This window comes from Neovison vison, chromosome 4, assembly GCF_020171115.1.
Source record: "Neovison vison isolate M4711 chromosome 4, ASM_NN_V1, whole genome shotgun sequence".
Lineage (NCBI taxonomy): Eukaryota > Metazoa > Chordata > Mammalia > Carnivora > Mustelidae > Neogale > Neogale vison.
In genome coordinates, this window is record NC_058094.1 from 162,421,975 (window position 1) to 162,442,671 (window position 20,697).

The 20,697-nt window shown below is 37.2% G+C and overlaps 1 protein-coding gene across 11 annotated transcripts in view; it reads left to right on the forward strand.

Annotated features, from left to right (window-relative positions):
• Nucleotides 1–20,697, forward strand: part of PPP1R9A (protein phosphatase 1 regulatory subunit 9A) — a 299,215-nt gene that overhangs the window by 232,441 nt on the left and 46,077 nt on the right. For all 11 annotated transcript variants that reach the window (XM_044246057.1, XM_044246056.1, XM_044246058.1 and 8 more), the window contains 4 exons: nucleotides 13,381–13,434; nucleotides 16,020–16,249; nucleotides 17,948–18,044; nucleotides 18,150–18,321. In XM_044246057.1, coding sequence (XP_044101992.1) covers nucleotides 13,381–13,434; nucleotides 16,020–16,249; nucleotides 17,948–18,044; nucleotides 18,150–18,321 — 553 coding nt within the window. The remainder of the gene's footprint in view (nucleotides 1–13,380; nucleotides 13,435–16,019; nucleotides 16,250–17,947; nucleotides 18,045–18,149; nucleotides 18,322–20,697) is intronic.

Genomic DNA, 20,697 nt, shown 5'->3' on the forward strand with positions numbered 1-20,697 from the left:
ATTCGTCTTCTAGATTAACTGCTCAGAACTCCAGCATGTAAAACAGAAACACTGATGAATGGGTCCCCAAACAGTTTACTCTTCCTTGTTTTAGGAAACATCCTCATTGTCGAGGCAAGTGTGTCATTATTTAGAGCCCCCCCCACCCCCACCCCACAATAACCCCGAGGCACTAAAGCTCTGTGGTTTCGAGCCTGTTAGGGACTTGACCATTTGGAAGAAAAAGTTCTCCTATATATGAAAAACAAGGTTGATCATTGTGAATGTGTAATTTCTAATTTTATTTCTGATTTCTAATTTATTTTCATTTATAATTTCTAATTTTGATGTACCGTAAATAGTTTAGTTTTGTATGCTCTGATGTTATACCTACCATGCCTTAATATTGACTTGCCTTTTTAATTCCTTATGATAAATTTATACTTGTGAGACCAGTATCAAAGTGAATGTACTTTTAAAATGTAAATTTTTATTTAAAAAAAACTTAGGTTTATTATAGAATTTTGGAAAATGCACATTTGTATAAATGCCAAAAATCTCATTCAGGAGCCCAATTTTATGGTATTTGGGATTATACAATACATGCTGGGTTAAATTCTACTCTTGATACCTGTATACATGAATTAATAGGATTTTCTCATGTCATCAAATGTTCTTCTGCAAATGATGTTTATTTACTATAGAGATCTCTTATCATTGATCTACTTAATTTTTTGTCTTAGAACATTTCCATTGTTTCCAGGTCTTAAAAAATTATTATTCTTAAGTTACACTGTAACTGATATGTGTGTACTTATCCTTGGGATAATTTTTCACCGTGGAATTGTTAGATCAAAGAATATGAGTATTCTGGGGACTTGTGGTACTTAATGCCAAGTTGCCACCAGAATGGCTTTTCTTGGTGATAGAGAAACCTATGTAGGCCACTGAATGTGCTGAGTGCCCATTTCTCTCTCACCTGTTATTAATTGTCGGGTTGAACCATTTCCATTTGTATAGTTCACAGAGTCCTTGAGGCAAAATACATGGGTTTCCCAGATGATTTATGACTATTGGTAGTTCTGAATCAGATACAAACACTTGGAGACAAAGGAAGCACACAGTTCTATAATGATCGCAAAACTTGGAATTCTCTTACAGTAGGAGTGGCAGTGCTTATCTTAGGGCTAGTTCTTGTAAAGGTTTTCTGCATTAACTGGTATCTTCAAACCAAAGAGCAGTGCCAAAAAAGAAAGTTCTACTGGAAATGAGTGAGTGCGAGGAAGAGGCAATCTAGGGACCTCTTTCTCTGCAGCTCTGATTGGGCCCATGAATACAGATTGTCTAGAAGAATAGACAGACGACCTATTCTTTAAAAAAGTCTTCCTCAAATGTTGTAACTCTCTGTCCAGCTTTGAGGCCATGAGGTCAAAGCAGTATATCCGGGCAACAGCCTGTATTACAGCCAGGTGGGTATGGTCCTACCTTTTGACAGATAATTGAGCTGAAAGTGGAGCCCACATTCTTTTATGAAAGCTAAAGAGGATAAAAAGCAGAAACAGTATATGGTTATATCCTCCATTTTCTGAATTGAGCTAAGGACTCTGCACTCTGTAAATACTGTTTGAGGTGTACTCACTGTGTAGACAATTCTGTGGTCTAGACCTGGGGGTTGGCAAACTGTGATCTATTGGCCAAATCTAGCCCAATGCCTTTGGTTGTAAATAAAGGTGTATTCGACATTGCCGCAGACATCACCTTGTTTATTGTTTTTGGCTGCTTTCATGCTCCATTAATAGCCAAGTCAAGTAGTTGCATAAAGACCATGTGACCTGCAAATCCTAAATTATCTGCTATCTGGCTTTTTACAGAAAATGATGGCTGACTTTGCTGTAGGCCCCTGCACGATTTAGATCCATTGTATATCTAACAGAGCTGATTTATTTTTAGTCTGAGTAACCCAATCTGTAATTTTCTTTTAACTTTGGTTTTTAAGAGTTGCAGGTTCGTCCTCACCTCAAGATCAAGCAAATACCACATTATTTCACTTCTAATTCTTGTTATCTCTTTTGTTACATATTTAACATATTGACATATTCTTTTCTTCAGGAGATTGTCACTGAGGATTTGTATCTGCCACTATCAGTTTTAACTTTCTTTCTATGGTTAGCGTAAATGCCCCAATACTTACGGCACTAAATATTTTTCACAAGATGATGCACAAAATGTGGGGTGGAGATGGAGAGTCACGTGTGTCAGACTCTGTACAGTGTCTCCTATTAGCGAGGGTTCTCTTAATTGCGTTACATCAAACCAGTACATGTTGCACTCTTTGAGAAAAGTACATTGGACGAGATTATCTCAGTCAGCCCTCCTTTTAGCCTATTACCTAGCTTCCTACCAGGCTCTCAGGTCCTCTGTTTTGGCTCACTCTTGTACCTGTTTTCTCATAGTTCTTGGCATATGGTCAGTGGTTAAATATTTGGTGAACGAATATCATAAAGCATATACTGGAAGTTGTTGTATAATTCAAGACAGCTGCCTAATTTAATTTCTCCAAGGAGTTGACAAGATAGCTAGCACTTTTATTAAATGCTCATTTCTGTATTTCCCTCTGCTTGGAAGGCCAGCATTATTCTCTTACAGAACCGGTGCCTTTCCACTCTGGCCTGCTTTTAGCCTTTATATTCTGTTCTGTTTTCTCGTTCTTTGGTGCAATGCTGTAAGAATATACATGAATCATTGACAGAATAAATCACATTCATTTAACTCTTCAAAAATTCCTGTAGTGTTCAACCTATTCAAGAAAATATTTGAATCACTTTATTCATTCCCTTGGAAAAACTTCTTTGCATTTTTATTGTAATTACATTAAACTACTAAATTAACTTGCAGAGAGCTGGCATTTTTATCACAGTGACTCTTTTAATCCAAGTTTATGGAATGTATCTGTTTAATTCAAGTCTTTTTTTCTATTAGTTACACAAGCATCCCTCCTATAAGTAACAGAACATCTCACTAGAGTGGATTAACCAAAAGCTGCCACAAAGGTTATATTAGCTTCACTATAAGTTAAGAAGTTTTCTCTATTTTTCTATTTTCAGAAATGACTTTTATAAGAGAGACTTAATGACTTGCATAAAATAGAAATTTCTGTTCCCTACAAGTTTATTATTACTCAGCTGTAAAACCATCTGTGCCTTTGTGGAGAAAGATTTTAAAAACCTTTTATAAAGCTATTACTCTCTCCAAGTGTTCAGGTTTTTCTTGGACCAGTTTTAGTGTTTTGCATTTCTCAAGAAAGTTATGTTTCCTCTAAGCATTCATATTTTCTATCATTTATAATATGCTATTTATAATTAGTTATTTTTGTTTCATTCTTTATTTAAATATTTTTTCTTAGTTATTTTTCTACAATTTTTGTCTGTCTTGTTAACCTTTACATTCCTAATTTTTTAATAAAAAAAAATTTAATATTCCCTACCAATATCTTAATTTTTTCCTCCTTTCTTGTTTCAGTATTGATTAATTGCAGTTAGTACATTTATTTTTGATAATTCCTGCATTCTGATAAATATATTGAAAACTATGCTTTTTCTAAATATTGATTTTTAACTACATGTTAACAATTTTTTTTCATTTAGAATGCCATTGTCCTTTAGATATAATTTCTCTTGGGATTTCCTCTTTTTTTTTTTTTTTAAGATTTTATTTATTTATTTGAGAGAGAGAAAGACAAAGACAGAGAATGAGCAGGGGTGAGGGGCAAAGAGAGTAGCAGGGAGCCTGATTCTGGACTCAGTCCCAGGACTCTGAGATCATGACCTGAGCCAAAGGCAGATGCTAAACTGACTGAGGCACCCAGGTGTTCCAAGATTTTCTCTTTAATACAAGAATGTTTTAGTGATATATTTTACTTTCCAGATATATGTAGCTTTATTTTGTTATCCTTTTGTTACCAGATTTTAATTTTATCACATTCTGGTCAGAAAACATATTCCACGTGATAGCTGTTTAGAATTTTTAAGACTTCTTTTGTAAATTAATTCATAAATAATTTTGTTTATCTAGTCCTCATGCATGCAGAATTTTTGCATACATTTTGTGCTTAGGTATGAAATTTATATGCTTTTCATTTATGTAAATATGATTAATAATAGAATTATACATTTCTCTGTAGTGTGGCTTAGATTTTTGTCTGTTTGATTTATTAATTCTGAAAAGCCTCTGTTAAAATAAAAAACTACAGTTTTTTTTTCCTTCCTATAATTCTATCAGTTGTGGTTTCATATATTTTAAATCTTTGATATCAGCTGCATATATGTTCAGGATTATTATGACTTTGTGATTTATTTAACAACTAGCTGTCTTGTCCCTTATGATGCATTTTACCCCAAATTTTATTTTCTCTAATAATAAAACTTCATCACTGCCTTTTTCTTGCATCATGTTTGCTTCACAACATCTGTTTTTTTCCATCTTTGTATTCCATCATAGCCTTTTGTTCAAATGTATTTCCTTTCGCCAACCTATTCTTAAATCTTACTCCTAACTACTCTGGGAGTCTTTGTCAGTTAATTCATGAGCTTAACCCATTTACATTTATTTTAATCACTTTAATATTAGAACTTAGAATTGCTTCCTTATTTTGTATTTACAGTTTTCGTGCTTCCTTCTTGTTTCTTTTTTATCTTTTACCTATTTGCCATTAGATACATCAAATTCTCATCTGCTGCTTAAAGGTTATACATTTTCATTCTTTTCTTCTAGAAATTACATGTGAGTAATTTTGACTCAGTCTTAGGTTATTTTCTCCTAGGAACATAGAATGCAGGTCAATAGCTGTATCTACCATTTAACAAAATAATAACCATCGCATAGTCTCATCTCCCTTTCCCCTCCTCTTAAATTTTTTTTTTCCCCCCAGGGGTTTTGGTTAGATATCTAGTTCCAGCTCACCTATGCTTCTCCTGACTCTAATGGGATTTCAGTGCTGTCCTGATGTTAATTCACAAACCTCATTTTGGTGCTCCTACTTTACCACATGGCACCAAAGTTTAAAGTTAGTGGCCAGGATGTCTAAACTTAAGGTGAATGGAATAGACTATCCCTGATTTACCTCCAGATGCAGGTTTACCCAGTCACATGTATAAGATGAAAGATGAATTAGATTGCTGAGCTGAATTAGATTGCTGTCTCCCATTCCTGGTTATAGACACTTGCCTGGTTCATATACTCATTTTTCCCAAACATATCTGGAAACACCTGTGTTCTGTCTCTTAAGAAATTCTTATAATTTTTTTTGCTAATTGATGAATGAGGTTTTTTTTTTTTTTTTTTTTTTTCGCATCTCCAAAGTTGCATTCAGGAAAGGCAGTAAATAATTTTTATTAGTATGTGTTGTTGTACTGCACTGGCTGTTTGCCCCTGGTCAATTCAGTCATTTTATCTTTTTTTTTTTTTTTTTTACTCATTCCATCATTCTATTATCCTTTAAAATGTTTGATTTCTCTTTTCTAACTTATGGCAATAAATGCTTAGTTTACTTTATTGTTTAAACATGAAAGCACTTAAAACTATGAATTTCTGTTTAGCTAAGTCTTTGGCAACATCTTTGAGTTTCAGTGTTCATTTGGTCATCATTTTACAAATAGTCTTTATTTTTCATTTTTAAATGTTTTTATTTTCTCTTTGACTTGAATAATTGAGGAAACAGTTTTTAATTTGTAACTTATTATTAATCTAATGTTTTGTTACATTGTTGTCAGATAATATTGTCTATAAGTTTTTTTTTAAAAGTGGCTCTTTTATTATAGATTAATATGGGTATTTGTGATAAAAATGATATTATGTGCATTCTACCTTCTGTATCCTTATCATTTTTTCCTATTTAACCTACTACACTGAGACCCATGTAGTAAAATTACACCTCATTATATTTTGGGCCTGGTAGCTTTGATTATCTATTTTAATGTTACGTTGAAAGCATATAAAATAAAAACTTAAATATTTCTTAATCTTTAAAAATTCTTTGATGGTAATAATGTGACTGTTACTTTTGTTTGTAGTTGCTGGATAAACACACTTTTGTAAACATGTGTATGTATCTGCTTTTATAATGTAAATTTAAGTGAAGTACTTTGTTTTGCTGTAAATTTTAAAAATATCTTGGAGCTCTTTTAGTCCAAAACTTTAGCAACTTAAGTTTATGGTTATAATTGTTCAGAGTTTAATATATCTCACCTCATTTTATGCTTTATGATTCCTTTATGTTGATTGATTTTTGGTCAGGATTATCTAAGTTTTTAAAAAATTATTCTCTATTTCTATAATTTTCAAAATTAAGAACAAAATGATACCATGCAGAGTTCTAAAATAATACCATTTGAATCTTTTTGATACAATCTTGGTTTCTAAGACAAGATTGTTGTTAATATTTAATTGTCACATTTTCAATTAGCTTTATAATACTATGTGCAATAAATTGTTAGACTCTGGCTTACTCAGTTTCACCTGTTATTTTCTCTACACCAGAATTTCTCATTTCACGGAGTATATCCTTGAGTAATGTATTATGTACTCATGGAGGTTACAGCGTTCATGGGCTTCCTATACTGAGAATGAGAAAATCTAATTTTCATGACATAGGAATGATAATTAGTTGGGTTTATTATTTTGATTTATTGTTTTTTTTCCTGACAGTGTTGTAGGGTAGGCTTCTCTGTTGAGCTAGATGCATACTGTAAAAACTAAAGCCTAATGCCAACCTGGCACTTGGATACTTATATTATTTTAGTCTTGTATTTTACATTTTTATCACAATTTCTTCAAGTAGGCTTCCTTTCATTGAGGTTTTTGGGTTTTTTTTTTTTTCTTTCAATTTGCTTTCCTTGTTTCCTATGTTTGTGTTTTGGTTTGGTCTTACTTAATATTTTCTTCAGTTTCTGTTACTTTTATCTCTGTTGCTGTTTCTTTTCTAGAAACACTTTGTCTTTTTTGTAATTATTTTGCTCATATTTTCTTTTTCTATTCTTCTTTCTGAGGTTTTCAAATGTGTCCTCTCATATCAATGATTCAGTTTTCTGTAGCCTTAAGTATACTTTTAACTTCAAGTTATTTATGCTTTTTAGCACCTCTAACATCACTTAATTCCCTTACAACATTTTTAGTTTTCTTACTCTCTATCCATTCTTTGTGCTCCTTCACTTCCTATCCCAGTTGTCCAGAGAATTACCTTAAAATATTTTTATTTATGGGCTACCTCATTTTCTCAGTTTACTTGAGTTTTCAAGTTGATATTCTCTTTACTGTCCCTTGAAATATTTAGTTATAGGCTCAGTTTTGCCTTTTTCTTCTGTTTTTATCTGGAAGTGAGACAAAAACTTGTTTGTATAGTCCGCTGTCATCCACTTCTTAAATTATGTATCCCCTATCTAGACTCCCATCAGGAGGACATATCTGTGTGCCTCGTTTCCTGTCCGGTTGCTATTTTCTGGCAGTCTATCATCTAGTGCAGTTCTCTGTGCTTCGGTGAAATACTTCCAAATCTTCCACTCAGTTATCTAAATTAAAGGGGGGAAAAAGAAGATGATCTCCTGCTCTCAAAACCCTTACTAGGACCACCCCCTATCTTTACTGCTCCACTTTGGGGTCTGAAACTCAAAGTATGAGGTGTGCCACTGTTCAGCCACCTTCCTGCATTATTTTCCTCTTCTGGTAGTTGCTTTCTGAATGAATGTGGAATCCTGAGAGAGTTGGAGAACTTGGTCTGAGGACAGTCCCTGGGAAAGACAGTAGAGGTTGCCTAGCTTTCTCACTGGATAGACTCAGGATCTTCAGCAGTCATTGAGGATGGACAGACCATCTCTCTGTCCTTGGAGTGATGCTTGGATGCTTTTCCTAATTCAACTTTGTGACTCTTTCATATTCTAGTTACAGTTTAGTGTCCATTTGAACCTATGAGTTTTCTTTCTTACCTTTTTTTTTTTTTTTAATGTGATTTCACTGGAAATTTAGTGGGGAAAAGGAAGAGGCTGAATCAGAAACTGCTGGTCAGGAGATATTTAAACCAGTTGTTTAGTGTTTCCCATCACACTCCTCCTCAGCGGTCATAAGGATCTTGAGGGGAAAAATGGAGTCTAAAAACTGTGCTATTTACTTTGCTTAAGTCATAGAAAATGTATGAAAAATAATCTAGAGAAAGCTATAAATGCCTTAGATGATAATATAAAGTTATCTTTATGGAAATTTCTATTAACATGTAGAGAAAGCTATAAAATAGATTATCTAAAATAGTGTACTTAGCAGCAAACAGATACTTCTTTTAAAAAGAAACTGTAATTACATGCTTTCACCTACATCCATTTTCATCTACATCATTAATAACTAGTTTATGAATACCTACTTGGAGAGTGGCCTTGTTGGAGTAGCTCACCCAAGCCTACATATGCTGCAATTAGTGATACCATTCAGATTATATTATTATACTCTTCAATCACCCAACTTCAGCTAATTTTGCATAAACTGTTCCCTGAGAAAAACACTCGATAGTGTAAAGATTGGTACTATATGTAAAGCTTTGAGCAGAAATTATAGAGGAATATGATGTAGCTTCATTTTTAACAGCACCTGGGTATAGGCAAAAACAGCCGTGATTCCTTCTTTTATGGAGCCTACCCTGTCATAGGTAAGACAAAGTTCATTCAAATAACCACACTGATAATTATAAGAAGTTTGATTCCAGTACTGAAACCACTTTATAAAGTTCTATGCAAATATCGTGTATTATTTCGCCCTTGTAAAGTACAACAGAGAATGTTGCTCTTACCCGATTGTGAGCTCTCTGGCACTGGAGAGCTCTCAAAATCTTTGCTGCAAAGACAGTGTTTTGCACTTTCTAAAGAAAAATGTTTCCCATTCTTGCACAGGATAGGTAAAGAAAGTATAGAAGTTCAGTCTCTCCATTTCTGTTTCTGCTAAGGATGTTTCTATTTCTAGCACAGTTAAATTTGGATTGTATTGATTCAGGGATAGGGTACATGTTCCATATTCATCTTTATTTTGAAAGAAATAAACAAAATGGACACAGCAGGCACACCTGCAGAGTGTTACGTAGGAGCTGCTGTTCTCTGTAGGAGGCATGTGTTTATTTGTGCTGTTTGTGCTGTAACCCCAGGGTACACATCTTTGGCATTCACGTTAAAAGATGACAGAAGAGATGAGATTGGTCTTTTAGGTTAAAACACTGACCTGCAATCCTTAACCTTTTCTTTTCTTTTTATTTATATTCTGTCTTCCCAAGTATTCTCTCCTAATCTGGATTTTCTGAAGCTCCCAAATTCCAACAGACATTTCAGGCTCAGTTTCTACTAACCAGTCCTGTTGACTCCCTGCCCCTGCCATCAGCCTGACCAGTCTCAGATCTGATGTGCAAACCCTTGATCTGTCCTTTGGAAAGGTTATTAGACACATGGAGAGAGAACTTCTCTGGAATAAGAAAACACAAACTTTCACCAATTGTGCTTCTCTTGTCAAGTCACTTCACCTCTCTGAAAAGCAATTTTCTCTTCCTCTCTCTGTGAAATGGAAGTATCTCCGTCTCACCTTGCCCATTTGCCAAAGTGGAAGATAAGACAAAGAGGCCAAAGCCTAAGGGTCATCTGACCCAGCTATGGGAATAAAAGATTAATCAGGCTATATTGGAGGAGGTTCCCTACCATGTTTCTCTGGGGATGATCTAAGAACTTCTCTCAGAAGGTAGTCTTTATTATAATCTCCTAAAGTAAGTGTTTGGAAGGTTCTGTGGTTTTGGTTCTGTGTCACATGATGAGCACAGCTCATGGTGTCATTAGGCCAGTGCTAGTTGGATAACGAGGGAGGGAAAAAACTGTATTGCTAGCCGATTATGTGCAGGGTGAAGGGGTTAAGAGAGGAAAGGGAGTCAGACCTGAGATATTTTCCACGCCAGCATCTGCTTCCCCTGGGAACTTGAAGAAGCCATGTAACTTGTCTGGGCCTATGTCCCCATCTGAACAATGAGGTGGACCCTACCTGTCCACCTTCCCTCACAGGCTCATTTGCAATGATAAAGGAGATGATAAAAGAGATAAAGTGTCTTACACAGGTAAGACATTTAGTGGAAGGAACTGTGAACTGAAGTGTTCAAAACCCAGCTCAGACACTCATTAGTTCTGCAGCGCGCACGATTGAAGCAGTTTCCCGCTACGTAACCTGAAGGTTCGATTAGTTTTGATATTTTTCCTACTAATAGAGATGGGTTTATAGAAGTTCTGTTAAAGTGCATACAGCCTTAAAACAATTACACATCCTGTCATTTTAGGCCTTGGGAAGTCTAAGAAAACGTTGCACTAAAACTTTTGTCCATCTTCTGAGTAATGTCTGAATTTTCAGGCTTCAGTCTGTTTTCCTGGATTCACAGCATTTAGAGGTGCTTAGTAGCACTCTAGGCTTTTATCAGTGCTCTCCCTTCACCACTAATGAGTGCCGCTGTCTTCTGTCACCCATTTTGGTGGGATGGGAGGGTGGGAAGCCTGGAGGTCAACCCGGCTGCTTCAGTTTTCCCTGGGTTTGCCTGCACACATCGTCAGTGGATTAATCTCTATATGCATTCATAGGAATAAACATGCTCACCCGAGACAAGGATTTCTAGGCTCTGCAACCATGACAACCATCTCCAGGCTCTTCATTTAGTAAATGTCACACCTGTAGTATTTGCAAGGGCCTTGGAGTTCTTCCCATCTAGCCCTCTCAATTTTCCTATGGGAAGCCAGGGCTCAGAGAAGCAGCTTTCTCTCGGTCACAGTGATCTGAACAAGGAAAATCCAAAGACCCAACAACCTGCATGCCACCTCCTTGGTTACCCTACGGTTGAACGAAGTCAACCCCTGAGAAAATAAAATCTGGCACTTCCCCACGGTTGCAGCGTTCTTCGTAAAATCTGCCCTTTTTGATTTTGTGCTACTCTTCAAATAGAAGCAGAGGTGTTTGTTTTATTGCAGGTGTGACATTTTACAGCATTTAGCACTTTTGACTAAGAAATGCGGTTGTGGTAATTACATCTGAGTTCTTTGGATCATTCTCGTCTTAGCCTGGGCTAACTTTAAATGGCTTATTCTGTGCTAGCCATTGTGCTAGCCGCTTTACATGGGTTATCTCATTCAGGCTTCCAGTAAAGAAAGTCATGACCTATGAGGAACTGCACTGTACAGGTGAGCAAAGTGAAGGTAAGAGAGGTGAAGGGACTGTCCAACGTCATGGAGTTCATGCACGGTAGGCCTGAGATGAATTCAGTCTGGCTTCACACTTGGCCATGGTACAAAGATCAAGGAGTCATTCTTCCGGTCAGTAACAATTCCAGATACTTCAGAACCATCTAGACATGTGCATTTGCTGGCATTTGCTGGATGCACATAGCGGCTCTTCAATAAATGCCTATTGAATCAATCCTTATTTTCAAAGGGAAATGGAACCGGATCTGGAACCAGAAGGTGTAGGCTCTAGTCGTGGTTCTAACAGCAATTCCCTGTAACAACTAAGCCTGGTCAGTTTTTGTCCACGTGCCCTGGTTTTCCACATCTTCAAGGTAGTCCAGAAATGTCAGGATTGGTGATTCTGCAAGTAGTGTGCTCTCTGTAGGGCTCAGAGCTGAGTAAACATACCCTGGTCATTTGAGCACATCAGGCCGCCTTGCCTGAGAGATTAATCCGGACTAGGGCTTTGTCGGTAAGACCTCATGAGTGAGGTGGAAGGCAGTTGCCGTGAATTTGGTGCAACACTTGCCATTTTGTTGCTCTGAGCGGCTCCTTAAAGTAGGCAGGTAAAGCGTTGTACCACTAAGGCTACGGAGAGAAACTGGGAGCGCCAGGACTGCCTCTCTGGGGCCTCCTAAAAGAATGGCAGCTGCACAGAGAATCCTTCCTCTCTAGAAGCTGTTGGAGCTCAGGAGCCCCTGGGAACCCAAGAGGGTGAAAGGAGCAAGAGTCACACTGACCAGACTGCGGGAGTGAGCCGATCAGGAAGTGGTAAAGTAAGAGAAATGGTGTCAGTGGGGCAGAATCAGATTTTAAAAGTTTCAACCCCCCATCCCCCACCCCACCCCAGGACCAAGAGCACTAGCTGAGCCATAGCAGTGTAGACCACAGGACCTTAAACATAACAGGAGACTGGAGAGTGTTGGGGAAGGAGCGTAATCCTTCCCCCATGCCCTTGTCAGCAAGCTGAAAACCAGGGTCTGGTAAGAAAACTTGGATTTAGTGATCATAGCAATATCAGACATTTGCAGCCCTTCTGGTATAATTCTAAATCCGAAATGCTCTGAAAACTGATTGTTTCATATAATTTTGTGGCAAAGTCATTTGGTGGTAAATCTGACCAAAACAGACAGGATGCTATGTATAGTCTCTATTATCTACCCCACTTAGTGGGAAATACTATGTTGGGTGGCAAAAAATGCTCCTGTATTTGATCACAGAGTGCCTCCATGGGCAGGCTGTGGGCAATAGGCAATTTATGGAAAATGCCTCTCCCTGCCTTTCTGAAATTGGAAAGATTCTGAATTCCAAAAACATCTGGCCCCAAGGATTTCGGAGAAGAGACTTTAAACCCGTAAATTGTTTTCTGTAAATCTTGGTGCATTTCTTTATCCCTTAAGCTAAGGAATGTTCGTTTGTTCTTCTCACCCTTACAGAGAAAACAGCGTGGGGGGAGGGGAGAAGCAAAACAAATGTAAGCGTGGCTCGCGCGCTAATAAGCTGCAGCCAAAGCTTTTGGGGGGTCTAGGTCCTCCATCGGAGTCGATTTTGGGGGGGGACAGAAATCTGCATCTGTACCTTTCCCTCAATTTAAAAAAAAAAAAAAAAAATCACCGATGTCATTGTGGAACTGCAGCATCCTGGTCTTCGTCTGGCAGCTGCCGGAGCCGCATAGGAGCTGCTCGGCCTTCGGTGCGTGGGACTCGCAGAACCATGGCGCCATCTTTCTTCCAGATTGGGAATCGCATCCTCGCCCTGCGCGGGCCCACTTGCCTGCGGGAACCGTGCCATCCACCAGGCTCTGGGCTCTGAAACCATTCCCTGGCACCCAAATCCCAGAGGAAGAGCTGCAGAGAGGGCTAGAAAATGTGTTGTCTTTTCTTTAGTCCCCGAGTAATTAAATTCGCAGCCTAATCCGTTAGGGAGTGTGGGCCACAGACCCCACGTTTCATTAGTGTGCACCTAGTGAGTCATTTTACACACTAGACATTTTAATTTACAGCCTGCTGCATTGCAGCACTTTTCTGGGCCTTCTCTGCCATGGGATAAGGTATTCTTCTAGCCGCCAGGGCTTCCAAAATATAGATACACTTTCTTAGTTCAGATTTTTTTCTTTCTTTTCAATTTCCAGTTGCAAATCAAACACGCAGTTACAGAAGCAGAGATTCAAAAGTTGAAGACCAAGGTAAGCACCGTTAAGTGGTGTTTGAATTGTGCTTTTTACACTTCGGATGCTGTGAATAAATTCAACCCTAGGACTAAAGGATTTGTTCCTGTGCATTTGCAAGAGTACAAATGTGAGAGGCTTTTCCACTGTTAGATACATAGACCCGCCAGTGAGACACATCCCCCAGGGGGTAAACACCACCCTACTCCCTCAGCCAAGATAGCACCGTGTTTTAAAAATGCATATTTACATATTTGCCCATATGTGGCCACTTCCCTCTGAGATTTCCTCAAAAAATTAAATATTACTAATGGTTCTAGCATCCGAGTTATGTTTTGACCACTAAGTATGCTGTTCTTATTATACAAGTTATTACCCTGTATCTCTTTCTCTTTATTTAAATAGGTTTATTCATTTACTTATTTTTAACTTACTCTCAGAAACAATGTATTTCAATGTAGCATATTAATACTTTTTCATAGAAAAAAATCCAATTTCTAATTATTAAATATTACGAAATTTAATATAATGTGTGAATAATTGATTTTAAATGCCAGATGCTACTGGAAATTTTTAGACAAGTTTAGTTTGCATTATTTAAATTTGTGGTGGGAAAAACAGGTCTTGATAAAAGGGAGTATGTATTTTTAGTTTATATATGAAATAATACAAGATTCAAAAGGGCACACTTAGTTGGTAAATTATAAGGTGCTTGTAAATTCCTCGAATTGTGTCTAGGTTTATCAAATATGTAATTTCAAGGATTTAAAAATATTTTTGAATTACCTTAAAAATAATATTCTTTATTGTTTTTATGGTCTTTTAAAAACTAAGACATAATTTCTGCCCCCATCACTAATGATCTGTTTTCCTGTTCACATTGAACAATTATTTTAGTTTTTCCATGTGTTTTAAATGGAGATGAATTAGCAGGGCTATTTTGGTTAAATGGTATTCTCAGCTAATAACTCTGTAGCTCTTTAGTCAAAACATGTCTATACATCATTCATGGTGTCAGCCAAGCTCTGTGAATAATCATTTTTAAATTAATAGTGGTTGGCAAATAAACAACTTGAATACAAAACATTGCTTAATAAAAGATGCGGGAAAAACCTATCTCATTTTAAATTGCTATTGTTTCTTAGCACAGAATGGAAGAGTAGATTTTTTAAAATTTGTTGGTTATAACCAGGGAAAAAAATTCCCCTGTGGATTGTAAGTGCTTTAACAAAACTTATGTCTTAGACCAGAAACATTTAATTTAGAAATCCTATAAATAAGTATTTTGTATTTCTCTCTTTATTATACTGGCATGTAATATCTATAATAGCTTACTTTATTGTGACTCTTTATATCCATGTTGATAATAGAATTCCTAATTTTGAAATGTTTTTGATTTTTTTTTTACTTTGTAATCTGTTTTGTCAATGTATTTAGTTTAAATTATGCATTAAAAGATACATATATTTATTTGCTGAATGTGGTATGGTCTGGGGATGTCTTCGGTTTTGAAAATTGTTAGTTTATAATGACTCCGCATCCTTTTGAACTTGAAAGGAAGCATGTGGACTAGATGAAACACTAGTTTAAAGATCCATTATTGTGAATAAATGACATTTGACCCCTCACCTAAAGGATCAGCCTTGAATTCCTGTAAAAATAATGGGGTCGGAGTAGTATACTATCTATTCCCAAGAGTCCCTGCAAGCAGAAACACAAGAAGCTGCCTTTTTTGGTCCATCAGAGGGATTTAAAATAAGTCAGCAATAATTTATATTTTTTACTTGCACTATCTTTTACACTTTCATGCAAATTGAAGTTTATCAGGCTCTGGAAATTCAGAACACTGCCAGCAAAATAATGAGCTACAACTGTGTTCGTGTTCGTTGAAATAAAGGATATAATCATATTATTAAAAGGGATAAAAACCAAAGCAAAAATAACTAACATTTATCAGATTATGCCCAAGGAGCTGTTCCAGGCATGCGGTTGTGTTACCTCACAATTCTGTCTTATAGATAATAAACCCGAGTCTTAGAGAGCTTCCGTTACTTACTTGCCTAAGGTTTAAAGGCCAAATAATGGTAGAGTTGGACTTCAACTCTAAACTGAATGGCTCCAGAGACCCCTTCTTAACCAGCAGACCAAACTGTGCTTTGGCCTCTCTCTCCTTCCCAGTGTGCCTCTCCCCCTTCACTTTTCAGTTAGTCTTTTACATCTAATTGTGTGTAGGAAAAACATCTGAAAGAAGGTTCACTGAAGTTCATTGGCTAGAATCCGGTCAAACTCTCAAACAGCATGTACTGCTCACAGAATTTCAAACCACATGGGGCAATGGGAAGATCATGGGAGGTGAAATCAAATCCCGGTTTTATTATCTATCAGATGTGTGACCTTGGTTGGACAAAACATTTCCCTCTTCAAGGCTTCCATTTCATAATCTCTGAAATGCTGAAAATAAGGCTTGCTCTTCTCATCTCAAGGTTCTAAATGATTGAGTATATGTGGCAGTGGAACTTAATTTAAAACATGCTATTAAAAACGTGACGGATTTTGCTATAGAATACCCAGATTATCCTTGCCTTGACATTTGCTTTATCCAGCTGCAAGCAGCAGAAAATGAGAAAGTGAGGTGGGAACTAGAAAAAACCCAACTCCAGCAGAATATAGAAGAGAATAAAGAGAGAATGCTGAAGTTGGAGAGCTACTGGATTGAGGCTCAGACCTTGTGCCACACAGTGAACGAGCACCTCAAGGAGACTCAAAGCCAGTATCAGGCCTTGGAGAAGAAGTACAACAAGGCAAAGAAATTGATCAAGGACTTTCAACAAAAGTAAGCAGCTTCGAATGACTAAAGAATTGTGTGCATTTCTTTTTTTTTTTTTTTTTTTTTAAAGATTTTATTTATTTGTCAGAGAGAGAGAGGGAGAGAGAGCGAGCACAGGCAGACAGAATGGCAGGCAGAGGCAGAGGGAGAAGTAGGCTCCCTGCCGAGCAAGGAGCCCGATGTGGGACTCGATCCCAGGACGCTGGGATCATGACCTGAGCCGAAGGCAGCTGCTTAACCTCTAAAGAGGGCTGACATCCAGTAATCTGATAACATCTAACAGAATAGAAAAGATGATCTCGGTGATCCTTTAAGCAGAGTTATAAAGCATTGAGAAGTTCACTTTGGAAATCCCTTCTATCATTTTTTTCATGCGAGATTATATTTTGTTTATTTTAGAGTTCCTTGGCTCTCAGTTCCCCCCCTCCCTGGTTTCTCTTTGATAGTTTGTCACTCCTAATAACTATGAGAACATTTGAATCTCTGTCCTTTTGGCAATACTCTGAGGAGAAAGCAAGAAGCCCAGTTGAAGTCACGCAGAATGACTGACCATGCAAAGCAGTAACTGGGGCCTTGAGGAGGTTGTTTCTGACTCTGTTCTTAGCATCAGGGACTGCGGAACTTTCCCACCTCAGATAGTGTAAACCTTGGCTAGCGAGACCCCTTGCCCTGCCATTTTCCGTTGCTCACAAGGAGAATCCCAAGGGGCTCAGTTCGCTGCAGTGAGAGTCTAGCCGCAAACTTGGTTTTTCAATCTCATCAGCTCTTTCCACACGAATGCTGCTTTGCTTCCCTCTGTTGGATTTTGGTGTAATTTCAGGGAACTGGTTACTTAAGGATTTTTTCATCAGCAACTTCAGGTGCCTCTGGACAGCCAGAGCAATACAGTCATGCCCGACCACTTCTGGTCTTCGTGCTAAGCCTTAGAAGCTAAGCGTCTGTGTACGATTCCCGATGTCTCCATTATTTCCTATCTCTGAGACCCTGTTTTTCACATTTAAAGGAGACTGCTATAAAATGTTGATTACGGAAAAGGGGAAATTACTCTTTGTGGTCTGAATCCAGTACATCACTATTTTAACTCTTCCTGCCAAAAATGTCATCCCTAATTGTGTTTCACACAATTAGTAAGCATTGCTGGATTTGCAAGTTGCATTCCAGGCTCCCAAAAGGGAGAGATTTTTCTCCTCCACATACTAACTTCTGGTGTGCAAGTGACAGCTCCCCCTCAGTGTTTCTGACCTGCTCAGTCCTTCGCCATTGTCATTCGTAGAAAGTAAATTGTATTTATTTTCTGTAAACTCTTGCCATCCAGTCCTATTGGTTTACGAAGTACATGGCTCTGTAAATACGGAATTGTAACTATCCTACATAGAATCAACTGCACTAAGTTACCCTAGGTAGGTCATTAGTTCAGTAGCTTCTCTATAAATCTGTGTGGGTACTCAAGAATCAGGAGTTAACAAACGAAAATTACAGAAGCAGAATCAAAGCATTCTTCTTTCATTTAGGAGCCATTAAAATGTTTTTATTTGCTTTCATTCCTAGATGCCTTTTTTCGAACTGTGATTGAGTGTTGTTTATTTAAATAGCAGCCCACTCGTGTGTCCCACTGTGCAGTTTATTGCTTCAGATAAGAACTTCCACGTGTCTTCTCATTTATTGAGTATTTGATGCCATCAGATCTTTTATTTTCTTCTTAAGAGAACTTGATTTCATCAAGAGACAGGAAGCAGAAAGAAAGAAAATAGAAGATTTGGAAAAAGCTCATCTTGTGGAAGTTCAAGGTCTGCAAGTACGGGTGAGTTATGTGCTCAAAACCACTAAGTAATAGGATGGTTTGGCTGAATACTTAGAGAGGAGTTCTGGCTTCGAGATTTACGGATGGATTTTCTTTTCCCCTTAGATTAGAGATCTGGAAGCTGAGGTGTTCCGACTATTGAAGCAAAATGGGACTCAAGTTAACAACAACAACAACATCTTTGAGAGAAGAACATCTCTTGGTGACGTCTCTAAAGGAGATACCATGGAGAATTTGGATGTCAAGCAGACATCTTGTCAAGATGGCCTAAGTCAAGGTTGGTTTAAACTAACCACAAAAATTATTTCCAGTGACTATAAAATTGAGCCTTACATTCTTCGTTTTCTTACCCAGAGATTTCAAAGCTGAGACAGCCTTCCTGCCATGAGAAAGAAGAGAAGGTTTATCAAAATAAGAACCTATCATTTAGCTCTTGTTTTATCAAAAACCAATGCCTTGATGAAAGGAAATAACAAAATTGCAACTTAAGCCAATTTTTCTTTAAGTCATGGTAATATTGATAGACTTAATGAACTACCTTAATAAGAATAAGTAAATAAACTACCCTAACATGATAGTTCATCTAGGATGAGCTACTACTTATGTATTAATAAGTAAATCTTACAATTTTTAAGTCATTAGAATGAAAATCTTTTTCCTAATATCAGAAGGCTGACTACCTACTTCTAGCATTTGGAATTCATTGAGTTACAAAGTTCTGTATACTTTTATGGTTTTACTTTGGTGTCCTCTCTATCTTCTCAGTCTTTCCTGTCAAAGAGCAAATAAGATTCAAAACACTGGAAATATTTGTTCTTGCAAATGTTTGTCTTGTTTTATGTACCAGCCATAAAACGGTCACTTGTTTTCCTATGCAAACACACATCCATACAGAGGTTGTGTGTATATGAATGTGAATGAATGCTTTAATATCTATAGTACATTTATAAATTAGAAAATGTGTAAGAATTTATAAAGATAAATACCCAGGAGGATATAAAACCTTTGGTTTCATCTTTTAAAGTTTTTACCTAATAGTCCTTGGAAAAAGTGAAAGTAAAAGAATGTAGTGAATCAGCGCCGTCATGATAGGACGGACAGCTCACAGGCAGTGATCTGACATGCAGGAAAACTGTTCACTAATGAGCTGTATAATTCTCTGATGTTCTTTCTCACATATTAAAATGTCTCCAACGAGACTTCTTTTGATACGCAAGTGTTTATATCATATCATTAACTTTTAGAATTGCATTCTTAGCCATTAAAAATGAAGAGTATTGGAAATCTTCATTTAAAATTAAAGTGAGATCTAGAACTTTGAGATCATTTACTACATTTGTATCCTTTTGCTGGGCTTTTCCTTAATAAATATAATGGGTACATCTTGACTCCTGGGTGGCTTAAAGAGGAATGTTTAGCAAGGGTGTTACCACTAACTGAAGAGCTGTATGTCTTCAGGAAGGTCATTTAGCATCTCTGGATTGGTTTTACTATGCATAATATAAAAATAGTCACACTTGTTTTTTCTCCATACTAACAGGTGTTTTGACGTTACATGTCTTTGTCACTGGGGTGAATCAATCCTTTATAGGATTATAATTGTTATATCAGGAACTTTAGAAGATTGATTTCTAAAGAAAAATCAGAAAAAATCAATGTTTTCTTCACCTTTTGGAATATTTTAATTCCATTAAATTAATTGTAATTTATAATAAATACGTGTTTCTGCAGTGACATGCACCAGGTGTGATCCGTAAACCAGTGGCTTTCCAATGTTCAGTTCATTTCTGTTCATTTGTTTCCATTCAGAAATCTGTATCTTGTCAAACATATAATTAATGGTATTTATTAAATTATGTGACTACAGAAGATCAACAAACTCTACTATTAACATGCTGATTTGGATCAAAACCTTATATTTCTTCTGAACTCTTTTCCTATTCTACACCCTCCATTTTGCCACATAATTATCAGTTTCCCTAGCAACACTGTCGGTTCACAGTGAGATGCAAAGACTACTAATTCTTACTGAAACCAATCCATGCTTGTGCAGTGGAGGTAGAATCAGTCATCTTAGACATTAGTAGCATACATATCAAGCGCTTGCTCTTCCAGTTTTGCTGCCGAGGACAGTCAGTGATAAATCTCCTTGAATTTCAATTGCTTGATCACATAAACTAAAATGGCTTGGTCAGTAGCTAGATAGGAATGCTCTGGAAAGCACTTTTCTAAATTGATCCTTTGCTTCTGTTGCTAGGGAACGCTGAAGTCCTAGAGGTTTAGAAAAGGAAGTAAAACTGAGGACCAAACAAAGGCTATGCGGCACTTAAAGATCCCCTCCCCTCCCCTGCCACATACCTTTTGGCAGCAGGATGGGTACAGCAGTTGCCATCAGCCCTGCTAGTTTCTGCCCCTCACATGCAGTGCCTTTTCTCTCCACTTCCTGTGGACTGTCCAGTTTTGACTTGCCTTCTGAACACTGGAGTGCTTTATTGATAAGATGAGTGGTTTAGTAGATCTTTAGGTCTTGAGGCTCAGTGAAGCAAAAGGATTATCAATTAAAGTCATTGAAAAGCTATGTTAGAATGCAATACTGAAAGAAAGAGAATGGAAGGAGAGCACATAAGGGGCAGAATGGGAGGAGGAGGAAAGG